The sequence below is a fragment of the Haemorhous mexicanus genome, chromosome 6 (assembly GCF_027477595.1).
Source record: "Haemorhous mexicanus isolate bHaeMex1 chromosome 6, bHaeMex1.pri, whole genome shotgun sequence".
NCBI classification, from domain to species: Eukaryota; Metazoa; Chordata; class Aves; order Passeriformes; family Fringillidae; genus Haemorhous; species Haemorhous mexicanus.
Genome location: NC_082346.1, coordinates 18772191 through 18795524, shown reverse-complemented (window position 1 = coordinate 18795524; position 23334 = coordinate 18772191). Strand labels below are relative to the sequence as shown.

General features: G+C 41.0%; 1 protein-coding gene across 1 annotated transcript in view; it reads right to left on the bottom strand.

Annotated features, from left to right (window-relative positions):
• The window catches only part of MOB2 (MOB kinase activator 2), a 108879-nt gene extending 86896 nt beyond the window's left edge, over nt 1-21983 (bottom strand). The window contains exon 1 of the mRNA XM_059849081.1: nt 21786-21983. Coding sequence (XP_059705064.1) covers nt 21786-21802 — 17 coding nt within the window. The 5' untranslated portion in view covers nt 21803-21983. The remainder of the gene's footprint in view (nt 1-21785) is intronic.
• Nucleotides 21984-23334: the final 1351 nt, after the last annotated feature.

The following is a 23334-nucleotide window of genomic DNA, read 5'->3' as shown; positions in this document are numbered from 1 at the left end:
TTATTATCAACATGAAAAGGCATGCCTGTATCGTTTTGGCCCCCGTTAACTTTTCTCCCTCATCCCTCAAAATTCTCGTCCCCCACTCCCTGAGTACAGACACAAATTGTTGGTGGAGCATCTGAGAGTCCCCTAAAGATGACAGACTAATCAAGCAGCAGTATTCTACTACTGGCATAACAGATTCAGGAAGATTACATCATCGTTTTTCTCAGTGGCACCACAGCCTAAATCAGCCTTTTTCGTATGACTCTACTCTGGAGGAGTGAAAAGTGCTACTCAGAAGCTTAGAGGACAAGATTACTACCTCCAGTTTTAACATTCTGGACATCAAGTTGACTGCCACAGCCATACAGAGCATATGCACAGAATAAGTTCTTTCTCATGTACAGCTCAGTTGTTCTGTGTCTACTCTGCAATTAAAACATCATGTTTGCCTTTGAAGATATTTTATTTACTGACTTGTCTCTTATGTCTAATTTCTAGTCCCAAAATTTATCTATCAATCATTCTCCCACTTCTCAGATCAGTCAGTACTATATCAGCCAGGACTAAGCTGCAAAAGACAGAGCACCTTCCTCTGCAAGAAAGAGGAATCCAGTCCCACGTAGTAACTAGTTCTCCAAGCACAGCAAGACACAGTACAGAACTGCACTCTGACATGCAGGAGCAAGGCTGTCCTTTCCAAGACAAAGATAATCAAACAAAATACAGCACTTGTTTGAAAGGCATTAGTCACAAGTCCCTTCTGCATAGCGGAAGAGCAAAGCATTTGCTTCATATATTAAAAACAGGTAGAAGACCTGAACACAGCAATAACTTATACTACAAGAGTGCTGAACATCCCACAAAATCCCTGTTTCTCCAAATACATGAAGTTCCAGCAGCCAAGAATTAAATCCAGAAATCTTCCATTGTTCTTTCACTGTGAAAAGAATTCACAGTTACACTTTAATACACAAAAGGAAGCAGTAAGATCAGTAAATCCTTACTGTCAATGCTTAATCGATACCCGCTTAGGAAAAAGGATGAGAGAAGCAGGAGAACAGGAGTAGCATTAAAAGCAAACACACATCCACCACTTCCTGAAGTTAAACAAAAGGCACCAGAACTAACCAGGCTGCTGCCAGCCCTGTGCCCAGCTCATACCTGCCACGCAGCTCCTGCCCACAAAACACGCCAGACATGAGCATTTCAAAGACTGAACGTTAGCCTTTCGTGAGATGTCCCCACGTTTCTTAGAAGGAAAGCAACAAGAAAATGGACTGCTGTCTAAATCTGTTTACCTAAAATAAGCCATCCTTACTTCAACACTCCCTCCCTACCCCGAGGGATTTAAGAAGCATGCACTGCCATGATCTGACAAGATCCAATAAACCGGACAGCCTCCCTCTCCCTTGCACAAGGACACAGCTGCTCTGATGTCTCATGTAGGCCTTGTGTGTCCAAATGTCGCCTGTACCAGCCCAGCCAGATCTTTATTTCAGTAGCAAGTGTTACACATTCCTCTAATGAAGGCTGCAGTTAGACCCACAGGCAGATAACCAAATCCCAAAGGCTTCTTCTCACACAAAAAGATCACTGTCCCTTTCCAGCTCCTCTCTCTCTTAGAGTAGCTCTGCTAAAACTTGATGCACTTCCCAAGCAAAACTGCCACCAGCTAATCTCTAAAAGCCACCAGCACTCTCCCCCTCCCCCCAAATGGATCCATCCACAGAACAAAACCAGCTGCTCCTGATAAACATACATGGCTGCATTTCACAATACACTGGAGACCTCTAAAGCACTGTGCCTGAGCACAGCATGCTTGGTCAACAAGTGTATTAAGACACTGCCTCTTGCATGCTGGAAGCACAAATATCATTGGGAAAATGTGCACAAAATCAGAAATTTTAAGCATGAACTGAGTCACAAGCAATGTACTCTGAATGGCAGCTAGGTAAATTCAGGGTGAACAGAATTAGTCATCTTCAGTGAGTCACACAAAACAGTACAATTTGCAAAGAAAGCAAATTAAGAACATTCTGTTGTAATTGATTTTAGTAAAGAACTTGATGTAATTTCATAGTAAGTGCATATATTTTGTAAGTTCCATGCTAGATTTTTACATACCAAAACATCTGGTTGAGCATGTGGCAATAGACAGTATGTGATGCACACCCTACTTCCTAACCTCCCTCTGGTGCTCTGGCCAGCATGAGTTTGCCATCCGTGGCACTAAGAGAGGGAGCACATTAATCACTATTCTTGTATAATCACATCTTCAATAAACAGGATTTCAGACCTAACAGCTGCCCCCAGCAATGGGCAATGTGTTATATCTAAGTCAGTCCTTTACCAAAAGATTACATGTGCCTCTCCACAAAGGGAAACCATCTCTGTCCCCAGGATACACAGCATCCCAGAGTACCAAGTGTTATGTCAGCAGAGGGGAAAAAAAAAAAGGCAAAAGATAGGCATAATTTGGAGTTGAGATTTTTGCTGTTACCATAGAGGGTGACAGAACACAAAGAAATTACACAGAATGACTCCAATTTGCATTCACTTTGCCATGGTAAAGCAACTTGTATATAAAAGACAGCCAGTCTAATTTTAGCAGAAAATACACTGATGTACAAACTATTCTTCAAATAATGATAATCAAGTTAGAAAGGCTAAGTCTCAATCAGAAACTACATCTATGGAAAGTGTGCTAGAGCATCTCTTGAAGCATATGAACCACATTAGCATTCCCCACCACCCCATAAAAGTCACACATGTACATACAAACCATCACCACAAACTCTCATGAAATCTGCAGCAATTAAACAGCATAACCAGCAAGCTGACATGCAGCTTGTTTCTGCAACTGCCCTGGCCCCTCTAATCTTCTGCTTACCAGCCTTGCCATCCTGACTGATTACACTTTGGTACCAGACTTGAAGTTATTTTTCTCCCACCAAACAGAAGCATGTTCTGTCAGTGACATTTCTGGCTCCACAGTTGTAGCAAATGTGAAGAACAACTGCACAGACATTGGAACAATTATTTCTCAGAGGATATATTACTTAACTGAAAATGGATTATTTTAACCTGTTTTATAGAAAAAAGGTTTCATCTTGTCTAGCACTTAACAAGTTTCCATAGCACCTAATGACACAGTTCCACTAATACATCAAGCCAGCAAACTGTCACTACCACCATTACAATTGATCACACTCCCCCTTCTATCACTCCAGTCTTCCCTCTATGCCTCTCCCATGCAGAGGTACTTGTGCAGCTGTACAGTGAATTGGATCAGGAATTGATCCCAACTGAAATAAAATGCTGTTTTCTTTCCATTAGTTTTAAGCTGCATCACTGGTAGCAGGATCCAATTCCCAAGCACTCAAGCACTTGAGCTGGCAAAAAGAAGAATAAACAGCTCCAACAGAGAGAAGGGCACTTCTCTCAGCAGTCTCAAAGTGCTCAGGGAACTATGGCATAAATTGCAGTGTCTTTGTGTGATAGCAAGAATTTTGTTATAGGATACTCTGGTGCTTTTTATTAAGACCTACTCCTCCTTGTAAAACTATACCTAAAGTTCAGTTCCACAGAAAATCTTCAAGGTTGCCTTTACAGATTCTTCACTTGTTACTTCAGCTTCAGTTGTTTCAGTTGCTTTCTCTCTTCTGGAGTGAAAGTAAAGCATTTGTATTAGAAAATTATATAATGCGTAGTGAGCAGAAGAAACCAAATGAGGTATTTGTGCCAAATCTGAAAAATTTAGGGAGTTCAACAGCTCTTTTCACCTCTCTTCTCACCTTTTCCAGAAGAGAAGGTTTTAAAAACAGGGGAAGGATCACAGTAGAAACGACTGGGCACAACTCCTGGTGTCACCAGAGCTCCTGGGCTGAGGCTCTTCCACGCCATGGCTGTGACTATGACAGGCATGGTGGTACCTGCATTTATGCTGGATGGCCCATTATTGCAACTGACAAAACAAATAAATGCCCGGTGAGGAAAATTCTCCTTCTCCTCCAAATGATCCACCCTGTTTCCCAATTCTCAATATTATAAAAGCAATTTAATGTTCTCCATGTTGTGAATTCCACTTTTACCTCTTCCAGTCTCAGTCATGAAGAGTAGCAACACATTTGTTATCTGGTGCTTTTTCTGCCCAGCTGCATGGATATTAAGAGAGGGAAAAGCCATGTACATGAGACAGACTTTTATTGATGTTGATTTTATGCTATAATTTTATACTTTTCATACTTCAGTGTGCTAATGTTTTGTTCAAAATAAATCTCAATGATCCAAAATAATGAACTAAACCTAGCATTTAATTTTCCAAATAGTACTTGCACATTTTGCATTTTGATACATATGCTAATACCTACTAATTAGAATCATAACAAAGACTTTAAAGATAGGAATTAGGGAGAGGAACTTTCCAAACCAAAATTGATTCGTTATATGACAAAACAAACATTAGAACCACTTCTTCTGTATAATGATGCAAAATATTCTCACAATAGGAGAATTGGAGGAGAATTCTAATAGAAAAAAAAAATTTTAAACCTACACGCTATAAATTTGCCTTTTCATTATGTTCAGCCTCAAACACTGCTAAAATTAAAAAATATAATATATATTTTGTCATAGCTCAAAAAAACAAGAGATAGCACAGTTTCTGTGTGATACAGTACCAAGTCCCAAAATTTATATGTGTATCATATTTCTAATACCATATTATCTATGCGGTATTAGAAATGGGTGACATACACCATGTAAGGACTTACTGATAAAACCAATACTGCAGTATTATGGTTACATTCTCTGTAGCAAAAATTAGTCTCATTGTTTTAGAGCACTTAAAGGACCAAGGAAGCTTCTGCACTCGTGCTTTTTTACAAAGACAAAGGCATATTTTCCTTTTTTTCAGCACTGCAACTACATTAGCTTAAGAGGCTGTTTCACATAAGCCTACAAAAGATGAAGCAATATGATTTCATTGTATGGGAAGATCCTAATCAGTACCTCATATTAGCAATTTAATACCAAAGACCACTGAGACAGACCTTGAGGTTAAAATCCATCATCTTTCCAGGAAAAATCCTTTGATACATTCTAAAAGCTCCTGCCTTCGTAATAAAAATAAAATTCTGTCAATCATTCTGCTTTTAGATTAAACTCATAAGCAAAATTATGCTCACTAGAAATATATTAATATATGTTGAAATCCTGAGAAGTATTTCAGCACGGCAGGAAAAGGGTGTCACACTATTAGAATTGCAAACTATGTCACCTTTTAGCAAGTGACCAGCAGCAGGCCACCAGAAGTGCTTGGCAATGGAAGAAGGCTTGTTTTCACAGTAGTTAACGCTTACTTTAGGGCTAATCCATCTCAACTTTGTAGACTTGCTTACCTCAGCAATCTGCACCTCTGAAATGAGTAATGGGAGAAGTTGATATTCCTGTTCCAGACGGCTGCTTTCAGTGTTTGTGCGAGTTCATCTGCGGGTACACTGCTCCACAATGACAGCGTGAGTATTCAAACTGCTACCAGACTGACCACCTGGTTCTTACTATGAGCCCTGACAACAACAAACAAACAAACAAACATACCCCCCTATCCCCAACAAATTCAAATCCTGAACTGGAATTTAGACTACTTAGATATCTGTAGTATACAAAATGCTACTCAAAAAACAAGCCCATCCATCAGCTAACACCACCTTGCTCATCTCTTACACCATGTGTTGTGCACTTCTCTCCTTAGCAGTCCCCACCTTGGTCACACACAGAAGATATCCCTGGAGCCATATTGTCATTCACACTGAAGGAAATAACACTATTTGAAAACAGGATGTACACAAGAGTTTTTTTTCTTTTTTCTTTTTGGTATGCACATTCCCAACTTACATCTTCAAGGAATATTTGGGCAAGGGGAGAATGAAGTCAAGCCGAGAGCTTTACATAACCATCAAACAAACAGCAACAAGAGGATGAAACAAGATTATGCTCTGAATACTCTTGTCTAACTGGAAGGCAAAGCCAAGAAGCCCAGCAGAAAATACAAGCTCGAAGCAAACTGTCTTATTTCCCATTGCTTCTGTGTTTAAAAACATCCCCAGTATGCATAAATCAAGATGTCACTGGCAGTGAATACAGAAGCCCAGCTTAACTCCATAGCTACAAGGCTCCATTAATCCCTCTCTAACATTCTCACTAGGGTCCCCAGCTTTCTTTTGTTCTCATAATATCAAGCTATGACAAAAAAAAAAAAAAAAACACAAAAAAAACTGTAGCAATGACACATACGGAAGAAATTTGTATTCACTTGTCAGATACTGGGTAAAAATATCTCCCTCATAGTCACAGCAGTGAAAATTAAAGCAAGCAGGGGCCACTGGGGCATATGGACAATCATTCCAATTTTTTTTAACACAAATTTATTTACAAAAGCACTCGAAATACTGAGAACAGTCACAACTGTAGTCCAACATGGATCAACATCAACCAGCAACATCATTACTTGGGGGCATTTTTAAGATAATCAGTCTTCAGAAACATTCCTAGTTCGTGCTTGTGTCAGCTCCATTTATTATTATTGCAAGGGAAGAGAAATGCTGTCCTCAGTAAACTTACTGGAATGAGAAACTGGAGCAATAGAAAGCAACAGTTCTCCCCTGGAGAAAGGGAACCTCCTGCTTTGGCACAGCCATGCTAAAAATCCAGACAGCTTTTCTTGGGACAAGGTGTAACCCACTGAAATCTGTCAGGGATGGTACAGATGTTGCTGTCACAGTGCATCTGAGGAAGCATGCACTGCATGTTCAACTTTTTTTTGCTTTCCTTCCACTTCCAGATGTGAACTATTTCCATAATTATCCAAAGAATTTATCAGCAACTTCTTCACTGGTTTGCGTTGGTAAAAGCTATACCTTCTAAAGAAAAGAGGACAAAAGAGACAGCACTTAAAAAATCTGGACACCTTTTCATATTAAAGGCTCATAAGAGCTGCTACAGCCTTGTCTGCTCCACTGGCATAGGACAAGGTCATTCTTGAGATGATTCAGGACTTAATCTTCTCCAAGATATTCTGGAGAATGTAATACCCAAATGAGTCAAGTTCTACTGCATTTTAAAGGAAGCTGAATCTCACCAGGAAGTACAGAGGTACAAGACTCAAATGTTGGACACTGCAATACATACTTTAGTTACCTTTTGAACAGTTTGCTAAACCAATGCAAATCCTTGAGAAACCTATATGCACAATAACCTGCACACAATATTTTCATAACAATTTGGTTTAAAACCTACTAAAGAAGGAAGCCAAGGAAGAGCAGTAGGTTTTCATAAGCCTAAAGTGCAAAAAGTTCCAAGGAATGTAAAAAGGTCATTTCAGTCACTACACAAACACGATTTATTCTCAGCATGATACCAAAAAATCACAGGTAGTATTCAACTGATCAGCTGCTTGACCTGGCTTGGTTATATAGTAGTCCTTGCTATACCCAGCAGAATTCTATCTTCTTCTTCTACATACTTAGTGTTTATATGTCGCCTGATCAAGACTTTCTCCTCTGTTTATACTACATAAATAAAGGTAGGCTTATTCAGCTAGTGCCATAGAAATAATAGAACTGAGAAATGCAAAGTGTATTTAGAACACATACTGAGATCTCCTTGTGCACACACACCAACAAAATCCCATCAACATTCTTTTAATGAGAAAAAAACCCCAGTCATTATTCTTTTTATCATAGATCCTCACCCTAAGCATTCTGTCTGAAGAAATTTGAGTTTGGCATTTACATAATTTTAAATGGCAATTACATTTAGGGAAAGCACCTTCAACCTATGATCTTTTAATTTCCTATTTCTAGATGCTAAAATAATTCCTACTCAAGGATTATAATTAGCAAACTGGCTAAGACTTTAATACTGTAGTCCATTATTTTGTTTTAATCACAAAAAATTACCAGCCTGAAAACAATTCTTCAGATTGTGACAGAAGTTTATATAAATTTAAGAAGCTTAAACTCAGAATAACCAAGAGGAACAAGGAAGTTTCAGATATTTAAACTGTTCAGGAAGCACTGCAGATTCAGGACCACCAAGGCCAATGTACCATCTGGCTTCTCTGAAAACACAAGTAGATACTTGCCTTTGAAAAAGACCTATCATAAGAAAAATAAGCAAGTACACATTAGAGAAACAACAGGAGATCAATAACACAACTCACATACCAACCAAGTGGTCTCATTTCCAAATTTACATTCTATTCTTAATAGTGTTTAAACAGATTCTACCTTAATTCTTGCCTCCTTCTGGGGAGGAACGAGAAAAAGTGGCAAATTTTCACCTCAAGAAAACTAGAAATAAAAGCAAGAACACCACCATGATTCAGTATTAATATCCTGGAATACTTTAAAGTCCATAGAATTTCAAATCTTCTCCCCTAATAACCATTTCCATCTTCTTCTCTCATTATCATCGCATTATCAAGATCATTAAAAGTTACTGGAAAGATTAACATTTGTCAAATGATAGTCAGAGTCCCAAAGGTGACATTTCAACGATGAACAGCAAATACCAGGAGAAGAGTGACTTATGTCATCCTTCAGAACCACATACCATAATTCAGAGCCCCTAAACAAATGCAAGAATGAAATATGCTAACAAGACAGCTGACTTCGTGAATAATAAATCTGAAAGATTTGACCATAGTCAAAAAGGTGTTAAAGTAACGAAAAAGAGGTATCCATTTCTTAATCTTTCTGTCAGACATCTTGGAGGTGAAAATGTGCTTAAAATGACTTAAAAATCATGAGGCAAGGCATTCCATGAGTACTTTAAGTTTTCCAAACACAAACACCTGCTTTTTTTCCAAATTTAAACACCAGTACATTTAGTACTTTTGTAAGAAGAAACAGATTTTGGAAATGAGTGTTACCAGAGGTATTTTAGAAGGGAGTTACATTCTTGTCCTTCTGTAGTAATCAGATTTTTGTGAAGCATTTCAACTTCCTGTACATGAAAAGGGGAGGTATTTGCAAACAAAAGATTAGGCTTTACTGTGCTGTTAAGCAAATTTGTTCTGAATATCTACCTCTGCATCTCAGAACTACCATAATGCAAAACAACAGTCTACCAAGACCAGAACTCCATTCTGATAATAGCCAGCACTATTTATGGAGTCAGAAGACTCCATAAACCTCTGGAAATGCAGCTAATTGCCCAACACCATTTCCCAAGAGAAATTTCTTCCCAACTGACTGCTCAGCTTAGATGCATGGACTGAAAACCAGCATTATCCCTGCTAGCACTCTTGCTACTGTCGTCAATCTTTACAGAACTGTATTATTTACCTTAGCGGATCATAGAATTTAAATTCTCAGCTCAGCTATGGGCTGTATACAAAAAATTCTTCCTATTTATTATTATTCCAACCTTCTCGTGTCATGCAATACACCAAAATTGTTCTTTATTTTCAAAGTATGCTGGCAAGTCAATTGTCTTTAAATCCACTTTTGCCTTATTTTCCCCCTCATTTTTGAACTTGCTATTGCTTTTCCATATGATGAAGCAGAAACAGTATTTAGTGAAACCCAGCTAACTGAAGCTCTTCTTGGTTTGATTTTGTAACAAGAGCATATTGGAGAACTCATCGTTTCTTTGAAGGTCTGAGCGCCTGCTGTGAAACTCACATTGTCATTTTACTACTAAACCTCAAAATTTTGTGCAAAAAAAAGCAAATCCAAAATGAGATTAAAAAGTAACAGTTTCATGTTAGTAGCTGGCTGTCACTCTAGAATAATATTTGTTTTAGGAACCAGGAGTTAATGAATAGCCCATGGCTATACGATAACCATTGTCTCCCTTGGAGATTAGACTCCTTTTTAGACAGGTTTATCACACAGGATTTTTACTTCATGTCCTGTGCACTCCACCCACACCACTATTCTCCAGGGATCTTAGGGAAACAAGTCATGAGGAGAGTTCCTGTAAGCAGGAACTTCATTACTTTCACTGGGAACATGGATCCAATTTGCATTAGTTATTCCCACAGCTGTTGAGTCCTGCCTTTTTTTTTTTTTTTTCACATGTAACAAGTCCATATACTGTGGCATATACCAGCAAAAGGATAAGGGGACAGTTGATTTTACTTAGGCTCTTTGAGAAACATCAGATTTGCAATACCCTTTGGTAACAATGCATTATTTTTCATCCAAAAACATACCAAAGCTAGGAAGTATTATCCCTGTAATTTATGAATACTGACCAATCTACTCCATTGTTTGGTCAGCAGTACCACACAGTTTTAATCAGCTTTCTCTCTGTAGAGCTACTAGAACTTTGTGCCATTTCAAAAAAGCTCAAGATAAATGTTAGTGAATTGGAGAATTAAGATGAATGGCGGGGGGGAAGTACATATTCCTATTTCACTTGGCTAGGGGCAAAAAGCTCTGGGTGGATTTGGTTTGCACTTGCAGTTTGGCTCCCCACCACAACATTTGACCTTCTCCACTGTTCCATAGCTTGACTATGTCCAGATTGACTTCTACAGTAGTTGATGGACACAGTAAGAGCAGGAAACATGGAACAGTTACTGAACTGTAGTTTCAAAGGTAACAGCAGAGGACAAAATTTTGCACAAAGTTGCACATTTCAGCCTAATCACCTTTCATTTTCCATCACACTATCAAACTCCAGAAAGCAGGAGGTTCTTTCCCACTCAGGTTCTGGGCCGTCCACAAAGGGTGCACTGACCTGGTAGATGGTGCCCTCAGGGTCAAACCTCACATCATCACCAGTGCTTCCCTCCCTTAGCCCTTGAGGCTGGTCAGCACCATCTTCTGGCCTAACTTGTGATACCATCAAAGTGCATACACTGATTTTTGGCATAACTGGGTCCAGACCCTTTGTCTGCAAAGTCACAGACCCAAACAAACCTCATACACACCCTTAGATCCAGAAGGAGAAGAAAATATTATATACAAACCATAAGACAAGAACTATTGGCCAGGGATTGGAGGGCAGGCCATAATTTTTGCAGCCACAGGCAAGCAAAAAGTCTCCACAGAACAGAACACAGTGTCCTGTGATACCTGGTAGCCTGCTGCAGGCCTCTGCTTGCTAAATGGGAACATGTGACAAAGCAGGCCACAGACATTTATCTGGATGAACCATAAATCACTCTTTTAGGTCAAGCATGGACTGGAATTCCCCGGATCCAAGTTCTTCAGGCATTTGTTTTGACAGCTACGGGTCAATTACCAACAGTGATTGTACATAAGATACTACTGTGTGCAGCATTTTAAAAAATATCAAGCTCTTAGTAATAATGGAAAATAATTATCATTCCTTTATTAAACCCAGACAGGAAATGATGATGTCTGCTAATGAAGTTTTATTACATGTATAAACACCATCCTTATTCCTGTATTTGCTTCCTCTTTGCTCAAAATCTGCTTACTCAGACAGCAAGGCTGTTTTTAGCACTGGGGGCTATCAGCCTGGGGATATCTCATGCACTCTTGGGTTGGTTTTCCAAATTGTCACTTTTTTCCTACTGTTTGTCACTGAAAGAGTGCTTTGGCACTTAAGAAGTCAAAGGAATGAACTTGAATTGCATCTTTTAAAGCACATCAAGACATTCATTGAAGTTGTCCTACAGAAATTAAGCAACCTCCATGTCAGCTTAAATCGTTATTGCTACAGAAATATTTAACACCCTTTTATTTTACATTTTCAGCTTGGCTCAGAAACACTGTGGATAGATGACACACCTAAACAGGTATAACCAATGCGTTTAAATTTGTCTGTCTTTATTATAAAGTTACTTCCTTCTCATGAAGTTCTTGCCAACTTTTTTATTTTATAATAACACCCCCCCATGTTTCAGAATAAAATGTTTAAACATGGGAATTCATAAATCTACTAGGTAAGACTATTTCTTTTTTAATTATAGAATGGATTACAACTAAACAAACAAACAAACAAAAAAGCCCCAGCAAGTGATCTTGTCCTGCAAGAGAGTGGATTACATTGCATGTTTCATGAACTGCAGAAAGTATTTCTTCATTAACAAGATGCCTCCTTGTCAGTATTCCCACGGAGACAAACAGTGAGAGCTGCTAAGTCTTCACTCTACCTAAAACCAAGAGGAACTTGATGTAAACAGAAACATTGATTCTATTAACAATAATGAGAAAATACAAGTCTGTGAACATGTAAATAATACCCTGCCCACTTAAAAAGTTACACCGCATATAGCAATAACTGCCTACATTTTAGTGGATGACTGTGCACATCCCGTCTGAAACAAGCCTGGAAAAATAAACAATAAAAAAAAACACATCCAAAAAACCAAAAACTACCAGCTTGTTACAGTACTGTGTGAAAACAGAAAGGTCCCCTTTAAAAGGCAAACCGACAACATTACCTACAAACTTGCAGTTAAATACCTAAATTCTTGTACATTACAAGCACAAAGGCACAATCTTCCCTTTCTTAGATGAGTTTTCATAGCACTTTACTCCACTTGCTCAAGCCTCAACAAGCTCAAGTGACTCAGGCCAGTACCTTCATATTCATCAGGGTGGGGCAAGGGAGAAAATCTCAGTACAGACAATTTGGGGTTATAAGAATGCAAATCACCCAATTCAGCATTTTGAATAGCACCCATAACTGAAAGCTAAAACCTGTGCTACACCAGACCACATGGCAAAAGCCTATCATATGCCTAATAAGAAACATTCATAAATACATCAAAAATGTACACCTGAAATTTCAGGTTAGCCCTCAAAAATTGCTCATCACCAATGGCACCACAATAATCAAGTGAAGAAAGGACTAAGTAAGAAAAACTATTGTTAGATGTTCATCCAGGAATACTGTGTCAAAGAAAACAATACTTTTTAATGCCCAGCAAGTCAAGCAGCAGAGGGGTGTCCAACAGATCCACTGTCTTGCAAGATTAAGGCTAGAATTGAACAAAAAATCAGCTACAGTCATTAGGCTGAAACACTCCTTTCACTATTTCTTTTGTTCACCTCTTAGCTGTCAGATTACTCCCAAATGTCAAAACTCAGCTAATAAAATAAAAATAAAAATAATAAAAAAAAGGCACTATCTGGCTACAACAAAAAGGAGACACAGACAAGACCATAAGAACATCAGAACTGCAGGTTAGCTCAGGCATCCCAACCAGAAATTACAAGGGAACCAAGAAAGGTTGGATGACAGAACAAAGTAAGACATTGGAAAAAATTAGGGCCATCTGAGGATTCGTACACCTCAGACCAGAACGTGCAAATACTTCCATTGCTAACCTTTTCCCCTTCCTAGAAGTCATGCAGATAACCTTACATAGCAAGACCAGTGCCCAAATATGGCTTTTTGAAGGTAGGCTGGTCAGCTTCTTAAAAAGGAACCAGTCCCTGGCTAAATCAGCAGGTGAGATTTCCCCAGCTGACGGAACTGTACTATCAACATGGTTTTGTTCAAAACAGTCTACTAACATAAACAAGAGATACAAGCATGGCCAGAAGCTTTTTATTTCTTTCCCAAGTACATTTGCTGGTCTGATAAAAGTTATTAGCTCTCACTACAAACTTGGTTCCTTCTATATCTGATGGAAAAACAGCCACACACTAACACTATAGTAAATATTACAATCATGAAGGTTTCATAGATTGGAGTTCCAGCAACACCTGGAGATCATCAGACAGAAGACTGACTGAAAAAAAAAGAAAAAAGCTATTTATCATTTACCTGACACAAATGTGAAACCACAGAGTTAATTGTGTAACCTGAGCCCATTCGCAAAGTAGACACCTCCTCATAAAAAAACATCTCCATCCAGTTTTGCATAACGTGTTAAGAAGGAACAAAGCCTCTCCTGAGCAACTCCATGCTGGTTTATGAAGAACCATGTAAAAGAAAAACTCTATAAATGAGGAAATTCTAGACTGAAGTTTATTAACTGAAGCAGTGAGAAAAAAAGAGCCAAGATAACCTCTATGCAACCGGTTTCACACAACTTCTGTTCATTATGTGTAAATACCAGGAGAGTTCTCAGGTAGAAGTCCCAAGGATTTAGAAATTTCAGTGAAGAAGAGGGACAACAGTGATCCAGTCACTGAACACTGATGATAAAAATATTCAGGGATCACCTTGATAACCTAAGCAGAGCAGAAAGGCAGGGGAAAAGAAATTAAAAAGCATGCAGATATATTCTGAAGAGCTCAAATTGCCAGACCTGGATAATTTAAAGATACAGTTTTCTGCATGCTTATGTTCTTGCTTAATGGTTTTCCTCTTTCAGTTTTCAGAGTAAAAAGGAATTTGATCTATGACAGTTATCCCTGTCTGATTCCAGTTTAATTTGTGCCACTCCTCAGAAATTTATCCAAATTCTGGTTTGGGGATTATTTATTGTGTGCATGTACGTGTGTGTTCAATGCTCTTGTTCCACAATCAGGAACAGAGGTTTGCTGATTGTATGAAAATTTGCACCTTGACTAGTTTCTCTTGGCTGACAGAATTAAAGGAAACTAACTTTTGAGAAAACTGCCATATTTCCCCCTCCAAATGCTAAAATTATTGCACTGCTCTTTAGGTATTTATAGTTACATTCATCATTCTAGCTGCAAAATTAAATGATTTAAAATTACTGCACACAGTCTCAGGAACAGGGAAGCTCCTAGACTACAACTGTTTAAGTGTCACAACAAGGCCATGAAGCAAAAATTCTTCCTCAAGTAGTCTCAGTTCATTAACACTTCCCAGTACTACTCTAAACAACACAATGGCAAAAGTAAATTTAAATAATCAGATTTATTCATTTCATGTACAGTTAAGGACACAGCTAATTTTTTTTGTAGTTGCAGAGTAAGAGGAGTGAAAAAATTGCTAAGAAGGACTTAAAAAAAAAAAAAAGAACCTAGCAAGCAAGCTTCACAACCTTATCACCAACTATAAAAGGCTAAACATGAGTAAAAAACAATGGACAAGATCACTTCCACTAGCAGAAACACACAAAGTTCTTTGATAAGTCATCAGTGATGGCAGAATACGCAAATCTGACAATACTGAGTTCAAACTTGTATAAACAGCTATCTAAAAATGGCAGTCTCTTATTAATTTTACTCTTTCAAGCATGCTTTCCCTGGGCCCACATCCAGCAGATGTAACAGATGGAAACTGCCAGTGAAATATGGCAAAGTCAGGCAGGCCATCATGCATGAACCGAGCTTCCTGAACACACTCTTGAATCAGACTGCTGGGCTCAGCCAGGCACCCAGAATCCCACCTAGCTTCACATCCACACCACAACACAGCCAGCACTTCCCTCAGGTAGATGAAACATGACTTACAGCCAGTTGTAAAGCCTGAGTTATTCATCTATATCCAGTTCATGATGACTATATTTATAGTTTACCCATAAACTGAAGGTAACACTGTGACAGTGCTCTGATGCCATTGCCTGTGCCAGGGTACCAGCCTAGTCATGGCATCTCCTATTTTCAGACATTCTGCAGTTCTTCCCAACATTCAAGCAGAAGGATACATCACCAGAAGATACATCACTAATTATTTTTAGAGTAAATGCCACTAATAGTTACATTACTACATGATTCCATTCAGCTGATTAAAGTCCTTGCTACCACCAAAGTGTTACCTAAGCTTTCTGTTCTCACAAGCACCATCATGCTGTCAACATTATTCATGTAGCCACACAAAAAGGCTGCAGGAACTCATTTAGCTGAAAACTAACCTGAGTAGAGGAAACAAGGCAGGAAAAAAAAAAAAAAGAAAGAAGATTTGTTTTCATTCAGATGAGCATCTTAAGCTACCAGTCTTCCTGAATCCTGATGCTGCTGCAAAGGAGGAGAGGGTAACATGCAGAGACATGCAAGGAACGAGTATTGCTACACTTTAAGAGTATTCAACTCTTTTTCTAAATAAAGTAATAGATCCTTTTACCTTAGGTACCTTGAAAATTATCTACTCTTCTTGCCCCTCAGCATATTGGAAAAAGAACACTCTAAAAAGATAAAACGAGTATTCATGTGCACTGTACTCACTAAAGCAACTTACTGATAAATTCTGTGGTTTGCCAAAGTAACAAAGGTTTTAAAATGCAGGATTTATTTGGCATTTTCTCCAAGAAATCAATAATTAACTATACCAGGACTCTTCAGGGAGCAAGGCTCTGCAGTTTTTTGCAACCTGTTCTGCACTACAAAAGAAGAACCTTGGCAGTGACCAGCTCAGTAATATAACCAAGCACTTTCAGAACCAGGGAGACATAAGGGAACAACACACCTGGAAAATTTAAATTGCTCTCTCACAGTCATGACTCCTTTTCTACAAATCTTAATAGCCCTTGAAATTCACATTTCAAAGTAACAGCACATTTCCACTACCATACTAATGAATATTACAAGTTAATATTTAATGGAGATCTAATTTTACCTGCAGACAGCATTATGTAGTTGTTTCACAGTTTAGCTCTGGTTTAGCAAAGGCACTGCTCATGTCTGCTAAGGTTTTGAAGTAATATTGAAGTCTCATCAGTAAGCAGTGAATGAAGTGCCAGTGGCTCACAGACAGACCTAGATTTATATGGGGACAGCAACCTGGGACCCCACAGGTAATGTTACACCTATCAATAGAAGCAAAAAAGGAGCATGTGAATATTTCCTGCCCAATGGGACCGTACATGTCTGGTTTACCCATTCTGAGTTATTTTCAGCTCCCTTAAAGTAGGAAAAATGGCATGTGAAGCCAAGAATCTGCAGGGAATGGAATGCAAGGGAAACACCTGTTGTGAGGTCAGTTAAAAAACGGAACAAAGACACACACCATGCAAGCTATGAAAGGTGAGAGGTTGCAGCAGTTTCTAGAGGGAAGACTGCCTTATAAAGGCAGAAGAGTTTCTTCACTGGAGATGACTAAAGGGAAGAAAGAGGAAAGCATTCCCTACAGCTACAGCAGCTGAAGAATGTTCAGTGTTATTCCTTTCTTCCTTTTAATAGAAATATTTTCTATAATTAGAAGTTTTGAACAGTACCCAGAATAAAAATCATTACCTACTTTTTCTATAAAGGTCTGCTAGAGAAAGACAGGTTCAACTGTATGATGCACCAGCCAAACTGACAGCTAAACTTGCTGGATGATTTCTCACTGCTCCCACCACAAGATGCACTCCTTACAATTAATGGACTTGATAATCCTTATGGCTCCCTTCCAACTTGAGATCTCCTACAACAGTGCATCTCATTCAAAAGCAACAAAGGTTTAGTCTAACAGGTGACAAACAGCATATTGGCTTTTACTGACTCAGAACTGGAACACTGGTGTGCTTTTTTTCTCATGTAGTCCTCAGCTGTTCTGGCTCAAGGTTAGGACTTCTCTGCATGACAGCATTCCTATTTCACCAGAGCTCATCTTGAACTGGACAGTGTCTTAAGGCCTTGTGAGGGCATTTCTTAAAGACCCCTCCACAAATGCAGAATGGAAGACAACAAAACAACAAAAGTATGTGTTACTTTTCTTCTAGCCTTTTAAATTACCACAGGGGTAATGTGGCAAAATCCTATATCAGGAACAAGTGAAAAAACTGCCAGCTTAAATTTAAGTCCCTGACAGTTATAGCTGAATAAAATAAATGCATGATATACAAGACTCCTCTGTGAAACAAATCTAGCAGTGGGCTGACCTTGAGAAGTTCTCTTACACTGTTTTTTAAAAATCACTAGTATATCATACACTCAAAAAGACTGAATTTGCATAATTACTGTGTTATTTCACTACAACATACTTTCCAACGACCTAGCCTGATGAGATGAAGACTATGTAGGGCAGCATATATAGGTGGTGTTTATAATGGATTAACTGACATTACAAAGTAAAACCTGCAAGTGTGAGGGCTGTTAGTTTCTGTTAGACATTATTCAGTTTACTGCTATAGCCACTTGCTCTGTCTTGCAGACCCCAGGTCACCTGAGTGGACAGAAATAGTGTGTGCTGTCTTCAGGCACAAATGTCCTGACCAGAAGTTTGCTTCTTCTGCCATTTGTATTTTCCTTACCTTTCCAGGCCATTGCTTTTCTCTAACTGTCCTCAAAGCTGAAGATGTGCAATATGAGAAAAGGATGGTCTTCAACCATTTTTAGGCCCTTCTGTTCAAGTCACTAGGTCAACATATGAAAGCGCAACTAACTGAGCAGGGGATGGTACAACTGTATGGATAACAAGATCTAAAATTTAAATGGAGAAGAAATCCCTCTTGCAGACAGCCTCTCTCTTTTTATTACACTTAGACTCTAATAAATGCTGGGAGAATGAGCTGTGAATCTTTATCAAATCAGTGTAAGCATCTCTCTCAGCTTCAATCAGTATAGTCTATTAACCTACTAAACTATAGAGTTTATAGTACAGATGGAGCTCAAATTATGATTGTGTCTAACAGGTAATTGTTTGTAAAATACTTTGTTTCCCTCTCCCTTATTACATAACAGGTCACCAAAACCACTACAGTACCCAATACTCCTCTCCTATGAAAAAATGCATTACAGCATCAGACAGCACTGCTGAAGATGAAACCATGTCAGGTTTATTAGCACCACTTATACGTTTTACTCCGAGCCAATTAGGATATTTTAAAACAAGGTAAAAAGTAAGTTTCATAAGTGAAGGAACAATGCCCGCCTTTGTTGCTAATTTGAACTTCAAGAGCAGATCAATGCTATTTGTAACACAAAAGTTTGGAATCTCTTCCAAAGTGGGTAAAATGGACCTCTGGTAAATGTTGTTGAGCAAAGCAATTAAGCAACACTGATCTCTAGTCAAAATTGGACTTAAAATATATCCTCTGTAAAATAAATAAGCACAAAATGGTCTTTTTTTAATGGAGAGAATGCACAGAAGAAACCATAGAGTTTCACCAACATCAGTATTAATGCTGCAGTCAGTGGAAGGGCCAAATACACTAATCAACCACAGAAAGGACTCTGCCTTTACTTAGGAGCTAAACTAAGCATTGTACCATGCCAGCAGCTCATTCTTTTCAGCTTTCTTCCTTAGGACTTGACTGGATTTTGAAGCACTTGACTGAACAGCAGGCAGCACCCAGAGAAGTTTTGCTGTGTGACCAAGTAAGTCTGTAGCAGTTTGTTAATCCCTAATAAATTCACTATTGTTTGTAAGCCTCAGCTTCCGTTTTTTTGTATATTAAGTACTCTGAGGCGATCAGAGACACTGGGGCTGCTGCTCTTGTGGTATGATTAGCACTTACCCTTCCCCCCTGTCCAAGGGACCACAAGAGACAGGGAGGACCAGGAAGGAATAAAGCAGATCTCACTCTAAACTCACGTTTATCAGATAAACGCCACACCAGCTCGAAGGGTCGAGATCTAGAAGAGGAGCAACTGTTACTGTTGCCTGGTTTAACATACTTGCACTCCAAGGATCATTTCTCGGCAATACAGAGTCAAAACACAGAGGGTATTTCTCACATCAAAAAGTTAAGAAAGCACAGCCAGTCAGGAGACATACAAGACCTTTCACAGGGGTACAAAAAGCGCATGGAAAGCTGAAACTGCAAACCACCACCTTCCCAAAGCAGTTAGGAATAAGGAAGATCACAATGGTTTCAGTAGTGGACACTGGGGAAAAAGAGACACCACCAAGAAGCAGACCAATACATTTTTCTTGTCAGAGGCATCAACACCAACTAATGTGTTACTGGGACAGACCTGTTTTCCTATTATTCTGCAGGTTTTTCTTCAGCCCTGTCCTCCTCACATCCAAGACCCAAACACCTGAAGCTCCCACTGAAAGAAAAGCTGAGCAAGTGGCATTACCCCAACTTCTGCCTGGGCAGACAAATGTCCTCAGTTTCTTTGTCAAGCAGCAGGATGTTTCCATTTACAAACACAGTTGCTAACAGCAGGCATAACTTGGCCGGGAATAAGAATGGGTCCCCCAGGACTTCTAGCCTTTCCCATTTCAAAATATCAATGCTCCCCCTTCCTGCCATAATCACACACAACCATCCCCCCCAAATGTGCACAAATAGAACAGCGTTTTAAGGGAGAAAACTTTAAGAGCATCAGAGGGACAATACTGGGTTTGGTCGGGAGTGAAACATATCAGGAAATAGCTGAGAACAAGCGAGTAACACACAAATGACTCAGGATCCATTCCCATTACAATGGGGAAAACAGGCAAGTCTTTTCCACACATGGACGGATCCACCCACCCTGCCTGGGTAGAAAAGTACAGAACAAATGCCAATATTTTGTAGTGACTTCAAGAAGCCCAAAATAATTTTCATAAGAAAACCATCATCCTAATATACTGAGAGCATGGCTACAATAAACCTTGATTCTTTTTTGATTTTCAATGTAATCTGCACAGAAAAAGTACAACTGTTGTAGCGGGGCATGCAGTATTTTGAGTCATACAAGTAACTTGCATAAATCCTGGGATTGACCTTTTTTTGTAATTACAGTAACAATCTTTGACACTCCAGCTTTTACTTTTACAAAGTCAATGTAACAGACCACCTGCGCTTTGCGGTTGTTACAAAACACATCAAAACAAGCTCGTCATTTCTATTTTCATTGACACCGTGTAACAGCAGAGCGCAGCCCTGTGACTACAAGACACAAGGCTTGCAGTACGTGGCACCCAGGCCCCTTCACATGCAACAAATACTGCCCTTCCACTGCTCAGCCTGCTGGAGGAAAAGCCAGCCATCCACAGAGATTCTTCATTCCCTCCAACTGAGCGAGTGAGGGGTCAGACTCACAGTAAACTTTGTATTGACGGCTGGCTCCAGAGTTGGATGGGACCCGTTTGAAGGCGAGTAACAAGTGCCCTCTCAGCACCAAACAGATCAGCTGCAGACAAAAGGCAGCACGCACGCCAATGACCCTTCTAAACACACCACATGCACCAGCTGCGACAAAATAGTTTACCTTCTGTTCTAGGCACATCGGTGTTAGAAAAGGAGGCAACCTAGATGGCAAAGACCACATTCAGGAACGGCTGTGAAGAACAAACTAAGGGCAGGAGGTTATCACTGCAGAGCTAGTTTTGCTGGAGCATAAACCAAGTGCTCATGCGATTTTGAAGCATAATTATTCACAGTTCACCTGAGTGCAGGTCCCCAGCGCAATTCATGCAAGAAGTAACCGAGAATATCTCGTTTCGGATACTGGTAGCATATCAGGTCACTCCCATCAACTGCATCACCCTCTCCTGCACTGAGGTTTCCAGACCTAAAACCCGCAGCAAACAGCTCTCTACCTTCTGTCTCTGTGTAATTAGCACTATTAATCCCAGGCTATCCAAGCCCCCTGGCGTGGCTCTGATTTGGCGTTAATCTCTGCCGAAGTCTCTTCTTCCTCCCTACAGAAAGCCATTTAAACCTTGGCAGCCTTTCGGTTTAGAGCGATGTTCTGTCGCAGGGGGATTAGCCGCACACTGTACGAGTGGGAAGCACAGAGAGCTGCCACACCTGGCCTGCCTACACCGCAAAAAGGGAAGGAAAAGTTACTTTTTCAGAGAGCCACCGCTCGGGACGAGGCAAGGGCTCCCGTGCAGCCGTGTTCCCCGCGGGCGCAGGCGGCTGCACCCAGGGACCGAGCCCGGGGCTGAGCCGCAGCCGCCCTCCCGCTCCCGCCGGCAGGAACTGATTAGTCATTAGCGCCGCACGCGGGGCTCGGGCTGCCCGGCGGCGGGGCCGCCTCGGCCGGGCGGGAGAGCTCCGGGGGGAGGGACGCGGAGGGGGCCCCACTCACCCCATGAGCCAGTCCATGGCTGGGTCCCGCCGCGCCGGGAAGCTCCCGCGGCCGCCGACTCGCCGCTCACCGCCCGCTCATGGGGGCCGGGGCCGCTGCGCGCTCGGGGCTCCTCCCTCGGCCGCTGTGTCCGTCGGTCCGTGCCCCGGTCGGTCGGTCGGTCCCTCCCCGGCCGCGGGCGGGGCGGCCGCCGGGTGCCCCCCCCGGGCTGACACTCGCGCACTGGCGCGGCCGGAAGTAAACACACGGCGCTGGCCAACCCGGAAGCGGCCCCGCACCGCCCGCCGCCCCGCCGCGCGGGGCACGCCGGGAGGTGTAGTCCGGGCGCGCACCCCCGGGGCTGCTCGGGCCGGGCACCTCCGCGTCAGTCGGGCCCGTGTGCGGGAGCCTCGCACCGCGCCCCGTGTCGGGGCCTCTGAGGCAGCACTGGCAAGGCAAATTAATGTGTTAATTAGAGACGGTGATGAGAACCTGGAATTCCCACGGGGTCGCCAGGGACTGACCCAAGACTATCCTGCAAAAATGACCGAACAGCTGCTGAAGGGACGATGCCTGTCCCCAGACAGCCCAACACTACACCCTTTGAGATTTACACAACCCTAACTTTTGAATGTAAATCCTTTCCATGCGGTTCGCTGATGCACAGCATTCCCAGAGGCTCCGTGAAAGTGATGTCCTCTTGAGTTCCCTGATGGGTCGGCACCTGCTCGGGTGGGCACGATGGCAGGGCAGAGCTGCTGGACACCATCCCATGCTTTGGACACGTGCATTAGCTAAACCCTGCCTTAGGGGAGAGTGATGGGTATTTCACCCGCCAGTTTTCCAAGGGAAGGACCTTCTTTCAGAGGCTGCTTGAGCTGTCAGCCTCCTTCCGTGCCCTGCTTTCCCCCGTGCAGCCCGGGGGCTCCGAGGGCCCTCCCAGCCCCACGGTGCTCTGAGAGCGAGGGTCCCCAGGGCCCCTCATCCCACAGGCCCCCCCTGGAACCCCACTTCTCGGGGTGCACGAGTCAGCCCCAGCCACCTCACGGGCTCCAAAGACAGCTCCATCTAAGCAGCGTTATCCTGGGGCTGGTTCTGCATTGCAAGGGGATGTCGGGGTGACTTCATAAGAATGTTTCTCGGTCATAGTTGTTTTGTACCTCTCTGTCTTAGGAGAGTAGAGTTATTTTGTATTAAAAAGCATATTGTGGTGTAGTTTTGGGAATGGACCTTCCCTTTGAAATCTGCTTTGCACTACACGACTGCTTTATTTTGCCATTCTCCTATAACAAAACTTCAGCCTGAGAATTATCTGGGAATATGGCAATGTAACATAAGAAATGGAAGGCCAGAACTTAAAAATTTATGTTGTCTGTGTTCCAATGAAGGGTTTGTCTTTAATACATTTTATCTTCTAAATGGTTTTAGTTTTACTTATCCTTGCATTCAGGAAATGTAGCAGAGGATAGGAAAAAGATCTTACAGCAAAACCCCTATACTTTCCTGAGTGGTTGGGGCAAGGATTTTTTACAGTGTTTAAAATACCAGATCAAACCATCTGCAGAAAATA